Genomic DNA, 17,676 nt, shown 5'->3' with positions numbered 1-17,676 from the left:
CCTGCTAAGGAGCAGGGTCTCTGCCACTAACCTCAAGGTCCTTACTGATTGGCTTCAAGATCGTCTTAACGGTTTTTATCTCTTTAGAGTTGCTTCTTAAAACTCTGTAATTAGGCAACTGTGTGTGTGTGTGTGTGTGTGTGTGTGTGTGTATGTGTGTGTGTGTGTGTGTGTGTATGGGTGAATGTGTGTCTGTTTGAATGTGCACATGAGTACAGGTGCCCACAAACAGTGTTGGGACGCAAACTCAGGTTCTCTGCAATGTGAGCTCCTAACCCCCGAGCCATCTCTTTAACTCAGTCTTGAATTTGTAATGTTTATCTATTTTGAAGTGGAGAGCATATGAAAATGAAGCCTCTCTATCTCATGTGACAGTGTGACACTTCTTTCTATAAAGGCATGCAGCCCAAATGGGCCTCCCAATGGCACTGCAGCATTGCAGGGGATCACTGGGTGTGCTGCAGGGCTGGCACAAGCAGGGACTGTCATGCTCGCTGGCTGCCTTTCTCTGCTGTATACACCTTGATGTCCATTCTGCATGGATCAACCTATGTCTCTTTAACCTAAGGAGAGGTGATGATAATGTCAAACTTGCATCTCTGCAAAAGTAATGAGTTAACATTCACACCTACTGTGTCACTGACAGGTCTGTGTGTTGGGGGATTGGTTTTGAACAAGAAAATAGGAAACCTGCTGTCAATTTAGGTAAAATCTGTTGCATATTTTTAGGTGTAAGTCCCATCTATCAAGAGCGGAACCCAGGTTGCTTAGCATGTTTTATCAATCATTTATCTGTGATGGCAAAGGTGAATACATGTGCTCCATGAGGAAATAGCATCACATACCTTGGCTGTCTTTCTCCAGTTCCTGTCCTTCTAGGTTTTCAGAACCGTGCAACTGCATTCACGGTCAGTTCACAGGCAGGTTAGCGGTTAGCTTGGAACTTCTCTTGGCAGCTCTCAGAGAGACACCTCAGTAGACTGAATGACAAAGTCCTTTCATATCTCACTAGCATTTTATCATGCCATTTGAAGTCCCCAAAGAATGCTATCTGCTACCTAAAGTGACCATCTGGTTGGAGAGATGGCTGAGTGGTTACTAGCATGTGCCACTCTTAGAGAGGACCAGCACCGGTTCTCAGCACCCATGTCAGGTGACAACAGGCTGGAACTCAAGCTCCAGCAGATTTACCCCTCTTCTGGCCTCTGAAAGCCACCTACATACATGTGTGCACACACACAATTCATCCATACACATACTTACACACACATACACATATACACACATACACAAGTCTATGATAAACAGGAGGACAGCAGTAAGATGGGAGAATGGTAGGGTGGGGTACTGAGCAGAGGGGACTGAAAAGGTCAAACTCTACCCTCGTGCTGTACACTGGTCCCCAGCGATGCAGGTAGATGGTCCCAAGATCCAGATAATTAAAGTCCTGTACTGGGGGTCTATTCCCTCGGCTGTACAAACCTTATGCGTGTTGACTTTTCGTCACATATGAAGGTCTCAATTCTACATAACTGTAACTGACCAGCAAAAACAATTGGAGGCATGAAGACGGACGAGGGCAAATGTTTGCTGGGTGAGGTGTCTGGAAACGCACGATGAAAGTCACTTTTACTGAAACACATTTTAATTGAAGACTTCTAAAAGATTTTTCGCTTCTTTACTTTTCTTGGAAGTGTTCCAGCATACCCAAGAACTGTGTGTCAGGTTTCTTGGAAACTCTGGTACACAGTTATTTATAATTGTCATCCCTGGTTAATTATAGGCTGATTGTATATTCAAATAATGTTATCTTCTGCCATCGATCTCTGCCACAGGTGATGCTGTAGCAGACACCTCGGTGTGAGGGGTGGGAAAGGAGGCAGCTCAAGTAGGGAGACACAGAAGTGTTTGGAGCTCTGCTTTCTTAGCCCAGACAGGGCAGACTCTTGACCACGCAGGCAAGTGGATAGCAGGTCTGAGCTTGGCAGCTCCGAGTATGATCGTAGAGCCTGGTTTGGTGCTGTGCTGATCCCGCCAGGCAGTGTGACTGCATCAGAAGCTTGAGCGTATGTCAGCAAGGAGAAGCTCACTTGAAAGTCCCCAGATCCTTTCTCTCCTCCCAAATGTGGTTTTCCTGGGAGTAGTGAACCCCACGCTGTGTGTCTGTTGGAACACATTTCTCAACAAACAGGAGGAAATGTGAGTACAGGAATTTACACAAACAGTATTTCACCACCATCAAATGAGAGTGTTCAAAGGCGAGATTCAGTCACCCTTTTTTCTCAGCTCCGTGATATCTGGGCTGGGATCTCTACTACTCTTGATTTTTATTTTCCCCTTTGGGTCACAAAATGATTGATGTACCTACAACCAAACCACCCATCATCCAGATGGTTCAGGGGAGGGGGCATCTTCTCTTTGCTAAGCTCCGTTCACATGGGTCTCCCTCTGCCAGCTAGCTTCAACAACATCTCACTGGCTCCAACTGGGTCCATATGAATTTAAGGAAATCTTCATAAACTGCTCGCAAATCCTTTTCTGTAATGGAATTAGAGAATCTCTCTATCTCTCTTTCTTAGGTCAAGTGACACTCTGAAATTAAAGATGGCCTTAGTAGAAGAAAAAAAGAAGTGTCAAGTAGGTATTGGACAGCAGAAGGCGCTAGTCAGCCCAGCTATTGCATTAAATATGGCGTTGGAGTTCACAAATACCTATCAGCCCGAGTTGTTCTTCATAACCATTGCCCCTCCCTGCCTTTAGCTCCCCCAATGTTGCACATCCAGGGCCTAGTACCTCACCTGTGGCTCACAGAAAATGAAATAATAACAAAGCTGGACACAGGAAAACACTGCTTGACACCAGGCCAGAACCTATGACTCTGTGTTCACGTATGTATGTGTTTTCCATACACGTTAAGATGGACTCCTGCCCTGCTTTTCTTATGTAAGGCTTGGAAAGTAAGGAAAGCAGGCATGTGAGGGTGCATTTATTTCCTAAAGCTGAGAATTTATTTAGCAGATATGGCCTATAGTCCCTGTACCAGCAACACTTATGCATGCTGGGCATCCATCCATAATTGCAAATCGCTGCTAGGGGAATACCTCTGAAGCTCGAGAAGATCCCTCGGCGGCTTTCCGTAGAGGGGTGAGTGCGGTGGTCAGTAGTGCACTTGTTTTAAAGCCTAGTTCACTCGAGAGCTACACGAGTCAAATTCATAAGAAGTGCTACCCAGGAATGCACAGGATAATTTGCAAACAGATTAATATGGTGGCACTCCGAATCTCTCCTCTCGGGAGCCTCACCTTCTTCTGTCCCTTTAACAGAGTACCAAACCTGAAATGACAGTGACCGTGTTGACTTAATGCAGATGTTTAATAATGGGAGAAAGGTGGGTAGTTTTGAGAGCATTATTTACAAATGGCAGTGAGTGCCTCCACTGGTACCCCAGTGATAATTTCCATCCATCATTCCTCATGGACGCTTTGCCAGCCATCTGATGGATGGGGTGGATGGTGTTAGCGCCTCAGGAACTGACAGGGGGAATCTAGCAGTGGTATCTGACACACACTCCTTCCTGGAGATAAAAGGAAGGCCTGGGAGGACGCTTGAGCTAGGGCTTTCCTTTGAAATAGTGAGCGGGAAGGAACACACACGTATCTCCATTCAGTAGACGATGCTTTCAATTAATGGTCTCTAGATGGCTATTGTAAATATTGGTATGAGCTAAAATGAATCACAGAGGCCAATTTAGGGCTGCTTTGTCAGTTATTAGAGGATAGCTTTGCAAAAGAGGTAGGCATGGCCTTAAGCCCTTCAGAGGAGAAAAAAGGGAGAGTCTTCCAAGCCTGCATCTGTAAGTCAGATTAGTCGTGTGTGTGTGTGTGTGTGTGTGTGTGTGAGAGAGAGAGAGAGAGAGAGAGAGAGAGAGAGAGAGAGAGAGAGAGACAAACACAGAGAGAGAGTGAACCTAATATTTTCAATCTTGTGATTAGAATTTGCCTACGAACCAATTAAAATAACAGAAGTAACACAAGTGATTATTAATTTTCTTATATAAAAGTAGATTGTATATTACCTTAGTCATTACATTTGTATATAATGACTTAGTGATTTTGATTAGAAGACATATAAAGTCCGGGGCTGACTATGTACTTTTCTTTTATGATGGGAGTCTCCGTTCTCTGCAAATGTATGTGGTATGGCTAGAGACCTGACGTCTGGGCATGACCACCAGAGAAACCAGGCCAGGCTTCTGTGCACGGCACCGTCTAAACCTCGGGTCTCCTTTGCTTTTGTTTTGCATTTACAAAGCCTCCAATTCCCAGCCTCTTAGCCAGCAAACCCTTCTTAGGGGACAAGAGTGGGGAGGAAACCCTTTGGTGAATATTAGCAGCACAGAACAGCCAGTTTTCAAAAACCCAGGACTGAAAAAAAAAGAAAGAAAACAAACAAACAAAAAAAACACCAAACAGGTAAATGGGTGTTCTGTCATCACTCGTCCGTCACCCTATATGTCACCCTCCCAATCACTCCGGTGGACGTTCTTGACAGGAGGGAGCCAGGGCGAGGGGGTCTCTGCATCAGGGAATTGAGTGAGGCCATCTAGAGCTTTCTGTCCCAGGCAGTGTTCTTCTGTATCTTTTCTTTTCTTTCTTTCTCTCTCCCTCTCTATCGCCTGCTCTCCTTTCTGGGGGTATTTAATTGAAATACATGCCGAGTTTCCAGACTGCAAAGATCAGAGCTGTTTCTTCCAGCAGCGGTAAGTATGCATTAAACATTTTGATTTGTTTGAGTTTGAAGTTTGGTCCTTTTTTGCCATTTGCTTCATGGAGTTTGTGTATATTTACAGCCTCTGCATTTAATGGCCACATGCCTTATTTTCACAGATGGCCAGTGGAAGACTTTTTCTTTCTCTGAGTATAGCCTGCACTCAGTTTTGATACATTTGTCACGGTGCCACTACATGCAGCTAGCAAGTGCCCACGCTTGGTGGGGAGCAATTATGGTGTGAGGTTTTAAGAAGCTTTTTAAAGGTTTTTTTTTTTTTCAGTAAACTTTTTATGGTTTAATTTTCAAGCCTGGAAAAGCTGTGCATGTTTTCAAACAGAGAGTCTTGTGTTCTTTACATCATTCTTGTTGGAGAGGTCAGGGCAAAACAGCCCAAGAAAATGAGACTCCCAGGGTGTGCCACCCTAGGTTCTCAGAGGCACTTTTACCCTGACATTGTAGTGACTGAAACTGTCTCTTCATTTTAAGGGATGCGCATTCCTGGCAGCATTGTATAGAGAATATTCTAGGTCTCTTAAGAGTCTATGAAGTAATGCATAGATTAAAAATAAAATATAATGAAATATACATAGTGTCTGTACCAAGGTGATGGAGTTAGAAATCTGTCTATATAGTCTCCCTAAACTTTGTGTGAGTAAAAATTGAACTTTCTTGGTGCATCAAGAATGGCATCTTTCACAATCTAGTCTATCAATAGTTGTCTCCCCTTTCCCATCCGTCCCCAATCCTCCTCAAAATTATATTCTTCCTTAGGCCAGATTCACAGGAAGACAGAGATAAAACCAACACCCCATATATGTAGCAGATGTAGTCACTGTCATGACCTGTTAAAGATGATCTTACCGATATGGATTAGAACTATCAGGAAAACAGTCAAACTTTCACATTTATTGCAAAAGATACCATGAGATCTTCACAGATACACTTCTTCCCTTCCCGGCAAATGAGAAGTCCTTGCTCACACCCATGAGTGGCGGGGACAGCAGTGGCTAGTGGCTATTGACTTGTATTTTGTTTGTAGTGTTTTCACACATACTCTTTAAAGAGAGCACGACATTTGAGAAGACTGGAGGAACTCAGTGGCAGATCAGTGATTGGGCCTCCGTCCTTTGGCACTGAGCTTAATATTTTTTTCCAACGAACCACACAGGCCTTTAGGAAAGTACCCAGAACCTGTGTTCTCAGCTCATGCCCCTGAGCTGGGCATAGGTATATCTCAGCATAGTTTCCTAAAAGCTTAAATCATAAAAATCTCATGCAATAAGTCAGTATCTCCTCAGTTAGTAGACTCCCCAACCCGTCTTTGTTTCTCTTGGCTCCTTTCTCCCTATGCCAGCCTCTCCCCTAGGGAATGGTAGCCATAAAACCAGTAAGAATATACCCAATCTTATTTACATTGCATTTCCAGCAGCTCTGATAAAATACGGAGCAAAGTTTTCGCTGTTCATTAAAATGGGATTTTAAGTGTATGCTCCAATCTTTCTTTCCCTGTCTCTTCACCTAAAACTACCCATGGATAATTGAAAAATGAGCTATAACCATGGTGGACCTGTTTCTATTCATCAGATGCAGTGTTACTGCACCAGCACCATGACTCTATAAAACAGTCTAATTCAATTTATCCAGCTGAAGTAAGTGCTGGCTACTCAGGTCACATTTGTAAGAATGCTGACAGTTTCATAGTTTTTATCCATGCAAAGGAAAAATTAAAGAGGAAAATCCAGTATGTTTCTGTACTCTGGTGACTGAACCACCCATTGTTTATAGAACAATTATCACTGCAAAGCCTTCTAGTTCTATATGTGCATCTGTGCACCTCCAATACACACCAACTAGATGTCCTATATAGATTATGAATTCTATTATTTTTCTTTGTTGGCCACCTGTACGTCTCCCGTTAACCCTTGTGGTTAGATGCAGTGAGCAACACAAAGATGCCTGCAGGGTTGTAAAGGAACAGTAAATAAATGTCTTCTTGGACGTTAGCAGTATCCTGACTGGCTGTGTACAGATACTTAGAGTTTTGGTCTCAGTTTCTCCTCTGACGGTCTTCTCTCTTTCTCACACTCACACCATGACCTAGAGGATGATACATGAGCAATCCTGGGTTTTGAGTTCCAGTGTTCCTTTGCAGCTTCTTTGTGAATCCTTTGTTCTTGACATAATCCTCAGAGTGACTTTTCTGTTAGTGGCACACTCCGGCTACCATGGTACTGTCCTCTCTCTGGCAATGGCACACTACGGCTACCATGTTGCTTCCCTCTCTCTGTCAGTGAGCTTTGTGTCAAAGAACAAATTAATCTTGTTAGATTCGAACATCCAACTGTGTCCTTTATGAACTGCCTATGTCAGTAAGTGTCCTCTCAGAATGGATCTGAATAACCACTATTGATATGGCTTGCAACCTATTCCTTTAAGACAATGACTGTAGAACTCATAAACTATGTTTTCATCCAACATTTCCATGTGCTTCTCTGACTGGACCAGAGGACATACAGACGCAGTTCCGACCTCTGGATTGGCAGGCCCCTGCATCTCTGTGGTTCTCTCATTCCTCAAGGGTCTCAGCGTCTAGGATTGCAAAGCTTCCATGCATAATCTAACAAAACAGAAGTCTTTTACAACTGTTACCATGTCCTATAAAACATATCTGTTAATATTGGAAGATTTTTGTTTATTAATGTATGTATGTGTGTGTATTTCTATGTAATTTATACCTAATGTACAAGAAAGCCCTTTCTCTCATTTGTGCTGTTGGTTGATGTGGGTGGATGGTTATTTTATAGAGCCCAGAGCCACAAATAGGCAAGAGTGACGATGAGGGGCTGAGGGGGTGGACATCCATGTGGCTTCTTCAATCTTTTATTTCAGCAGATGAAAACATCCCCAGCTGATAAATCATGACAATGTTATGAATAATCTTCTGGTGCTTCTGCTGGGCTGTGAAGTTCACAATAACTGGATGGGAGGGTTAGAATCTTTTCTCTTTCTTTCCTTTTCGCTACTTCCTCATTCTCCGTGTCATTAGTATGGTAGGAGACCGTAAAGAAAGGGGGACAAAAAGCTGCAGCCAGAGGGCTTTAGCTGCCACCAAGTCACCATTTGACAGCCACACTCTGTTTTGTCATTACATGCATGTGCCTTTTATGAGTTTTATAGCTCGGGAGCTTTATTTCAGAGATGTCCATTATGGCAGCCAATCCACAGCCTATCCCGCTCCTTGGGTCCGTCTGTCTGCTGGTGGGGAGCGAGGCTCACTGCCCATCTGAATCCCAGACTCAGAGAGGGACAGGGGAACTGTCTCTCCATGCACCGTTTAATATAAGAGCCGAGAACTAAAGCAGAGGCTCTCGCTTCTCCTGGGCACAGCTTGTGCACGCTCTGCCTTGATTGCGCTATGAAAGATAACAAAGATGGCCGCTGTCCTTTGTGTTTGCTGTGGAGTTTCAGTTACTCTGTGCAACGTGATGTAATCGTAATGGAAGGAAATTTCTGACTTCTAGATAGGCAAAGACATATAATCAATCTCATTCCTAAGTATGAAAAGGGCAAAACTAAAAAATAAACATTGAATACATTGATATATAAAGAGAAGGAGTGAGGGAGTTCAATGATTTTGAAAACGACTCAAATCTTATTTTTTGTATATGTATTTCTTGTCTTTACCCCAGGGAGCTGAGGCCCATAACCATTCCCGTGACCCTACATGTTTGACACTCTTTTTCCCTTGGTGTTTAGTTTTCCCCATGAAGTTTTCTTTTTAATATCAAAAATGTAAATTTCTTAAATGTTTGTAAGTTGATGAGAACCTGTCTCACATTTAAACCAAATTTTAAAATTAGGGTTCTGAGATTCAGATGTCTTACATGGTTTACTTAAACATATTCTCATCTCAAATGTGCCCCTTTCCCGGTTAATCCCTGTTACCTTTTTCAGTAGAAAGTGTAGATATGCTTCGGCTGTCCTGTTGGGTCCCTACACTGTGGTCATATGCAAGCGATCAGTGCTCTTTCCTATTGTGGTGGTCAGTAGATAAGCTGGACAGCCAAAGGCCAGCTGCCATGCCACAAGTGAACATGAAGACTCTAGGGAGAGCTGTGTAATTCTACACACTGGCCCCCAGAACCGCCGGGGCTAGATGGATGGCTTTCTTTTACTCCATTGGTATTTTGGGATACAAGTGTAGGTCCACCGGCCTGGAACTTACTATGCTGACCAGCCTGTCCTTACACTTGTAATACCTCCCTCCACCTCCCGAGTGCCAGGATCACAGGGGTGCATCTTGCTCTTCTTTCGGTTAGGCACAATCATTTGATCTTCGTTCAGGACAGCACAAGATCAGAAAAGATCTCACAGAATCTTAAGTGCCTTAACATAATATTTCCCTTGGTCTTAGCAAACCTTAGACTTATCTGAGACTAGGTTAGCCAAACAGGACTGTACTTCCAAAGGAGATGTGGTTGCTGTCCAATTGCTCGTTTTTAATCAGCAGAGGGGCAGATGGGACATTTTGTTTGCCTTATACTTATATGTGCATCAAGGTTCTGTTCTGACTGCTTAGTGAAGGTTATTTTCATCTACTCTCCAATGACCCTGGCAGGAAAGACCTTTTGCCACTATTCTTTTTTTTTTTTTTTTTTGCCAGTATTTTTGAAGGTTGCTATACCTCTGCTGCTGCTCTTTCTAACTGGATGAGGGTAAGGAAGTTCTAGATCAGCATCTGAATGGTATTAAGAGCCCAGGAAAGCCTAACTACTACCTGGCACTGCTGGCATTGGTGGTTTAAAAACCTGCTCATAAAATTGAGGTATGCTATGGCAAATTCTATAAAAATTATCATTGATATGACTTGATTAACCTGATCCTAATGGAAACAAGTTTATGTAAGTGGTGGAAAATTATGACCTTTGTCCATCAAGATTTCCTTGTTTCCCGAACCTTGGTGTGTGTGATTTCCAACGTCTTCCGCCACACCTCTGTGCTAGCTGGTTAGTTGTTCTTCTCTTTGTTAGCTCCGACAGCACACAAGGCCTTCCTCTGTAACTCTGGATCCCTCAACTCGCACCATGTGTCCCAGGATAGCCTCACACTCACAGTAAGCCCTCTGCCTCAGCCTCCCAAGTCCTGAAACAACCAGCCCTGTGCCCCCGCACCCTGCTCCCACTTGTGTTTACCTCCTTGTATTGAAGTTGATGCTACTTAGGCAAGATTTAACTCTGACGACTGTGAGAGTCACACTATTCTTATTCCCATCCATATTTGAAAAGAGGATTCTGTAAAAGGAAATTTTGAAATTAAAGGGTATATAATCTCAAGTGATTGAGTCTTGAAAATGATAGCACCCATATCAGTCCCTTTTGACTGGCTCTTTCTCCTACTACTCGTGAACAGCTTGACTTACATATTATCTGCACTTACTTCTTTTGCTTCCTGCCTAAATGCATGTATACTTGGACTCCTGAGAAATGGATATAACATTTAACCATAGTATTGAATTCCAAGTGGAATTAAGGGACATTCCTTTCTGCTTGGGTTGCTGTTGTCACTAGATATATGGCCATACATCATGGGGTCCCTCCAATCATGTCCTCCTCTTCCTTTTCATGTGTCTAAGAAGGAAGATACCAAGAGTGGAAGAGTGACAAGATTGTAGCTACCATGGTCTTCCTTCTTTACTTCCTCTTGCTGACAGCTTCTGGACCAGTGTGGGGGGCTCCACTCTAAGGAGGCTCATTGCTTCCTCTCAATATTCCATGTGCATTAGAGGCAGCTAGTCATATGCAACTTAGTAGGAAGACGAGCACAGCATCCTGTATACTTAGTTTTAGCATCTCAATAGGATGGTCATCCGTAGAGGCAGATGGACTCGGTGACTTAGAAAACATTTAACATTACATCCTTTTTCTAATGTGTTTACTTCCATTTTGCTGTCTCTCTTTTTGAAACCCCTTTTATCCAAATGGGACATTCTCTAGACAATGTGTAGTGTTATTTCCTGGTTGACGATTAAATCAAACGTTGAAAGGCGTTGAATGTGCACAGTCCTTCCTGTAAAGAAGTCAAAGAAGCACAGTGATGTTTTCTGTGACTAGGGCACTCTCAGATGTTGTTGATGACGGACTGTGTGTGTGTGTGCGCGTGCGCGCACATGTGTGTGTGTACACGCCTGTGTGTGAATACAACTGTATTTTAACAGTTATATTTACTATGAAAACAGTTTGCTAAGTTAATGTTTTTGAAGCTCCTAAATTCAGCTTAGTGGATACTTACTTTCAGACTCCCGCAACCAAAAGAAAGGAAGGAAGGAAGGAACAAAAGAAAGATAGATAGATAGATAGATAGATAGATAGATAGATAGATAGATAGATATCCAGAGGTTACAAAGCTGTGAAAAATGCCAATCTCAAACCCCAAACAAACTGAGCCAGAGTCTACTTCCTTCAGCTTCAATGCTGTGTGCTTCTGTGAGCCTGACTGTAAACTGGGTTCTCTTGTTTGCTGATAGACAACTTGAGTTTTTCACATCAAGTCAGATATGGACTTGGATGAATAGAGTACAGAGTTCCAAGGCCACAGACTTGAGAGAAATTTTAATCTAGTTCTTACAATTGTACTATTGTCAAGGTTTGCCAAGATAAAGCCTGCACTGTATGAAGGATTTCAATTCCCCATTAGTCATCTGTGACCGCATTTGCTGGGCTCTTCCTCCTGTAATACAATTATCTTATGTGATGTGAACATTTTACCGTGGGTAGCAAGCAGTTCTGCAGGGTATATGATCTACCAGTATCATTCATGACCATCTCTCTGGCAGTCTGGTGAACTGTCAAGAGACCTGAGCTATAGCTGCAGAAGCCAATGGCTGCCTTTCTTGAAACTGACCTAGAACCATATCCCCCAGAGAGCATGGCTGGAAAACTTAAGAGGAAGTGGCAGACCTCTCCTTGCATGCTTTTTTCTGTTCTCAGAGTCAACTGGTTTCTTAATTTGGAAGCAATTTAATAGCATGTGGGGGTTAGACGAAGCATTATATTTTTCTTGAACATCATTTCGTTTTTGACACCGTGTTCTCCACTAATGCAAGCCACATAGTGCATGCTTTTAAAAGACTTGATGTCTTTGAGATCTAATTTATGTCTATTTGTATCTCAAATAATTCGCCAACTCAATATTTTGGCTGAGCAATCCAAATCAAATATTGGTCCAAGTACCAGGCACTTCCATTGGATGTATGAAGTCTTGACAAGCAATTAGTGATGAATATTTAAGTGCCTTCATTACCCTTGTGTGAGCAATGCAGATGGCATTTGGGAGATGGCAACCGGAGGTGAACACCTCTGAGTTTTGTTTCTGGTCATCTGTCTACTGGAAGACGTTCTCTGGGCCTTATGCCACCCCTACACCTCTACTGTCGGAATAAAAACAGAGCAGGCTTTCCAAATGCAGAACAGGTTGCTGATGGGAAATCTCTCTGTGTGTTTTGTGACTGAGAAAGGTTGTCTCCAAGGATCCCTGCCTAGCTCTTTTAGGCACACAAAACCCAAATGAATGCCAAGACTTTTGAAGAGTTTGGTAAAGTCAAAGTTCCTTCAAACTCCCTGCTGATTATGTTCCTTGATTGCCTCAGTGTGCTGTGTTGACCATGAAAAGGTGAATAAACCAATATCCGACGTTGCCCAGAAGCCAACTTTATTACATATGGCCCAAGGGGAGAAATGTCCGTGAGTAATTATAGCTTCAAGATTCTCATTTTCAATTTCTTTTTTTAAAGGAAAAAACAACACTGGAGAGCCTGACTCAGCAACTGGCAGTTAAACAGAATGAAGAAGGGAAATTTAGCCATGGAATGATGGATTTCAATCTGAGTGGAGACTCCGATGGTTTGTGACCATTACTCATTCAGAACCCTGAATGGAGGGCTGGAGGTGTGCTCAGAGCTGCTTAAGACAGGAAAGAGAATAGACAGCAAGGCCATTGTCTCCCTGACCATCACAGTGGACAGTCCCTCAGTCGTTCTTGCTTCAGGGCACCTGTCATTGTCACTATAGTCAAAGAGATTGACCCTAGCAGTTTGGAGTCATTTTCCATAAATGCCAGGGCAGGACTTAGGTCTAAGATGATATAATTCCAAAGCAAATACTCTCGCCCAACAGCCACCCTGCCTCTCACCTCCTTACCTCCTGTGCACCAAACTTTGTAGAACTACGTGTCTATCAGCTTCTTTTGCAGCTTGCTTTACCAGTAAAGTCTATGGTAAAGCACACACGTCCTGGGCATTTTCCTTGCATTCGAAGCCCTCCCCAACACACTGTCCTCACACTGACAGACATTACTCTAAGTTCGCCCCTAGACCACATTTAATGGCCCTCCATCTGGGGAAGTCCACACTCCCCTCCTATACCAAGTTTGTGTCACTTCAAACATCCCAGCCAGCAGCCAGATATCCAAACCAAGAGAGCATTAAGAAGAAAGTGTAGCTGCTCTTATACAGGACCCCAACTGGGTTTCCTGTCCATGCTGAAGGCTGGAAAAAGACTCAGCAAACCATTAAAACCGGACTGCAGAAGAGGGGGAGTCCTAGAGACTCCCCAACACACACACACACACACACACACACACACACACACTTCTCTGGTCATCAAGGTTCTCACCAGTCAAAAGCCAGGCAACCTTGAAGCCTTTGTGATCCCACTTAAACTGAACCTGTGCAGTTGGGGCACCGGGATGAACAACATCTTAACAGCCATTCCCATCTGCATCTTGCTGGAGCACCGGGGAGAATAATAAACCTGGCTGGCGTACACACACAGAGCCTGTTTAGGGTTGACAAAGTCCCTCACTGCCGCTCCTGTGGCTTCTGTTGCTGTAAGGTGTAAGAACTGGAAGCGGCAGATGTGCATCTGCTCATCCTTTAGTTACAAACCCATTTCAGAAAGATGATGTTGTGCATTAGCACTGCCGCCTGTCAATCAAGAGGCAATTATTGGTCGTAACACATTCCATCAATTTTAAGTTATGCTTGCACGATAAAATATACTCCGGCAATGAACGTTACAACAGCAAAGCTTGTGTTGCCATTGTCTGATTGAGTGGTCCTCGTATGCAAAGTGGCTTCCAGTCTACATCAAGCAAGAAAGCACAAAATGAATGAGGAACCACGAACCTTGCTACCTAGAGAGATGCTATTTTGCTGCTGCTGTTTTTAATTTACCAATCCTGTGAGGCAGTATTGATGGATTGTTTACTGATTCTTCAGATTAAGGTATACAGATGGATAGGAGGGAATTTCAAAAGAAAGACATGATTTTCTTGGGGGCATAAGGTCTAGAAACTCCCAGAATCTATGTTTTACGCTGTGTGTGTGTGTGTGTGTGTGTGTGTGTGTGTAATAATGACAACAGTGGAGACATAGCTGCAGATGCCATGTTTCTGGCTCCCCTTGCTCTCAGCGCTTAAGCCCCAGCATCTTGGCTTCCAAGCTGTGAGCTGCTCTGCCAGAGATGCTTTATGAAGTCACATAAGGCCAGAGAAGGGAGAATGTAGCTTCCTGAGGTTCAGCGTGATCTTATCATCAATGACCCTTGATATCTAAATACAACCATTAATTGGGTTTTTGATAACATGTTAGAAGAAAACACTCAGTGAAATATATGATTTTCTCCTACTTTACAAATGACAGAAAACTTAAGAACCAGTAGTAACATACTGATTAATGGGTTCTTTATCCTGCAACTATCCATTGCCTTTTATAGTCAGGATAGATTGAATGTGCGTGTGTGTGTGTGTGTGTGTGTGTGTGTGTGTGTGTGTATAGATAGATAGATAGATAGATAGATAGATAGATAGAGATAGAAAGACTAACCACATTAAAGGAAGATCTTTATATTGTTTTGTTCAGAGTTCTACATAGAATGTTCTTACTAATGTGTCCTCGGAGACAAAAGGGAGGTACAATTACTTCAGGTTCTCACAGCCTTGGGATAGCCGTTTCTAACCCAGCATGCCACAGCCCTGGGAGTTCAGTGGTTTGATCAGATTTTTTACATCAATACTATTTCTACCATACTGATATACCCAAAGAATCCAAAACAACAATTTGTCCCAGCTTCCCCTGGGCTCTTTGGTAAATGCTCAAACTGTCCATAGTCCTTTGAAAGCCCAAGAAGTAATGAGAAATGGGTTAAAAATACACATTTGCTGCCGCAGGCTTATCACAGACACTTCATAAGCAAGCATCTGCCTTAGGAACTGGGAGTCCCGTTATCAGAAGTACTTTTTGTTTTCAGATATTTTAATAGACTAAGAAAACAGTCATGAAGGAAGAATGGTGCCAGCATCTCAACACTGACATACGTGCTGATGTTCCCTGTTTCTAGGAAGCGCTGGAGTGTCGGAGTCAAGAATTTACAGGGAATCGAGGGGACGTGGTAGCAACGAGCCCCACATAAAGCGTCCTATGAATGCCTTCATGGTGTGGGCAAAAGATGAACGAAGGAAAATCCTTCAGGCTTTTCCTGACATGCACAATTCCAACATCAGCAAGATACTGGGTAAGGAGAGCGTGGAGGCCCGAGTGGACGCCGATAGATGTGTGGTAGTCTCATGTTATGGGGGAAAGATACTGCGTGTGGAAGGCAGGCTGCTTCTCCAGAAAATTAGCACCACTACTGTGAACAACAGAGTATCCGTGTTCAACGAGACATGTGCCCAGTTTGTAGTGCCCCGAGGAGCGGCCACGCCCATTACTGCACTGTCCTCCCTGCTTTAATATTTATGACAGAGGACGTGTTGCTTTCAGATGAGCCATCCATTGTTGGCAATGACCTCTGTTCTTCATGTCCCTGTGAACTAGTCATGCAGGCCTCAGCCCTCTCTTGTGCTCCTTTGTAGAAGGATACTAATTTTAGAGTTTTGTTTAGCATGCATGGAGTGCTGGGAGAAGGAGAGGGAGAAGCTACAGGTTGGTTAATCAAAACCTGAGAGCTAGCATATCCATTCCTTTAGGCTCAATAACCCTGTGGGCAAAAGCTGCTCTTGGTAACTCTTAGGGATGTAGCATAACTCTGAGCTTAACTGAAAAGAAGTTTTACTTACAGGTAGAGCCCCCAGCGTACCAGAAGACAAGGCACACATTTACCCCCCCCAAAGCAAAAGCAGAGAAGATGGAGAAGGGAGGGAGGGAGGGAGGGAGGGAAGGAGGGAAGGAGGGAAGGAGGGAAGAAGGGAAGGAGGGCGGGAGGAAAGGCACAGAATATAGACTTACTGCAGACACGAGTCAGACAAAGTGAAAGGGAGGGGAAAGTTCCATTCTGCATTTGTCTGTTGACCTCGTCATCACCATGTTATTATCATTCTCCTCATCTTTATTTCCAAGTAGCGTGACACACTAGGGCAGCAAGGCAGAGTTTGCGTTGTCTGTTCTCTTAAAATTAGAGTTCAGAACGAAAACACCCAGCTCTATCCAAAAAAAAAAAGGGACTTGAAAATAAGAAGTAGCACATGCATAAACTATATAGGTTTTATTAAAATTGATGATACTCTTAGAATTACACTGCATTACAAAGAAATACCTTTGCTTGTGCATTAAAAAGCTGATAGCCTACAAGCAGTAAGTGAATGCACCCTTTTGTTTTTATACTCCCGTATTCTCAACAAAGGCGGCATACGCCACCCAGGTCACAAGGTGCTCATGCAATGCCATCAGACCACATGGAAACACACGCACTTCATCATGCATGTGTGTTGGTGTTTTCTTCTGAAATCGTTTTCAGATGAATACATGTTGCGTCAGCTCCTTCTGCTCCTTCAGCCAATAGCCGCTGAGATACCAGCCCATTGGGGCGTGGTCTCTCTCCCTTTAAAAAAGCGGCAACTTCCCTCCACCCTCCTATGTTCTGACCTATCAGGCCAAGCAGTTTCTTTATTAATTAACCAATGAAAGCAACAGATAAACAGATGACCTTCCCACATCAAATATATAAATGTTTTCTGAAAGATTAGAACAGGAATCCAGTTGCAGAAACAGGATTTCTCTGTTTAAAAAGATAAATTTGTACAAAGTAAAATGCTGGATGCAATGAAGGGGAACAGGTTTCTTTAATGTCTCTACCATTGATGATCTACAGCTCCTTTAATGACTTTATTCTCTTCTCATCATGAGTTACCCAAATCACAAATTTCCAAAATTTTTTAAGACCGGTCCTCATTATATAGACCAGACTGGCCTCAAACTCATGGAGATATGCCTGTCTCTCACTCCCAAATGCTAGAATTAAAGGAGTGTGCCACCATGTCTGGAGGAATTCCCTGAATTTGAACATGTCACACCTGCTTTATCAGGAACCATGTGACAGGTGAGCTCAGTGCTAAGCCCACCCCACGGGTTAAAACTGTACTCTAGACAGAAGAGTAGAGGGTTTGGAGCTGCACCCTGGCTACGGGGAGATGGCTCCATGTTAAGAACACTTGCTGCCTAACTTGGGTTTTCAGCATGCAAGAAAAGAAGCTCACAACCTCTTGTAGCTGCAGGTACAGAGTATGCAAAACCCTTATCTGGTCTCCATGACCAACCACACTCACATGTGCACACACACATACATAAGCACACATGCACGCACACATGCAAACACAAACAAAATGTTTCTGATTTTTTTAAAGATAATCATTTTTTTAGAAAATGACAGAGAGTCTTTATGGTGAAGTGCTAACTGGCTAGGAGAATCCGTTTCTGACTGAAGGTGAGAGTTGCCCTACAATCTCGGTCTTTATAGTCTACACAGACGACGGTTCCAGCCCAAGACTTACTGACAAAGCCATTTTAATTAAACATATAGCATGTATAGTCACACAGAAACTCAACATTGAAATGCTTGGGGCCTTAATAGTTGG

The 17,676-nt window shown here is 43.2% G+C and overlaps 1 protein-coding gene across 6 annotated transcripts in view; it reads left to right on the top strand.

Annotated features, from left to right (window-relative positions):
• Positions 1 to 17,676, top strand: part of Sox5 (SRY-box transcription factor 5) — a 380,838-nt gene that overhangs the window by 352,126 nt on the left and 11,036 nt on the right. For all 6 annotated transcript variants that reach the window (XM_041638650.1, XM_041638635.1, XM_041638643.1 and 3 more), the window contains 2 exons: positions 12,560 to 12,668; positions 15,165 to 15,338. In XM_041638650.1, coding sequence (XP_041494584.1) covers positions 12,560 to 12,668; positions 15,165 to 15,338 — 283 coding nt within the window. The remainder of the gene's footprint in view (positions 1 to 12,559; positions 12,669 to 15,164; positions 15,339 to 17,676) is intronic.

Source organism: Microtus oregoni, unplaced genomic scaffold (genome assembly GCF_018167655.1).
Source record: "Microtus oregoni isolate MIOR12 unplaced genomic scaffold, Mior012 000002F_ref0000024, whole genome shotgun sequence".
Taxonomy (NCBI): Eukaryota; Metazoa; Chordata; class Mammalia; order Rodentia; family Cricetidae; genus Microtus; species Microtus oregoni.
The sequence above is the reverse complement of the archived record's forward strand: the minus strand, read 5'-3'. Positions and strand labels throughout refer to the sequence as shown.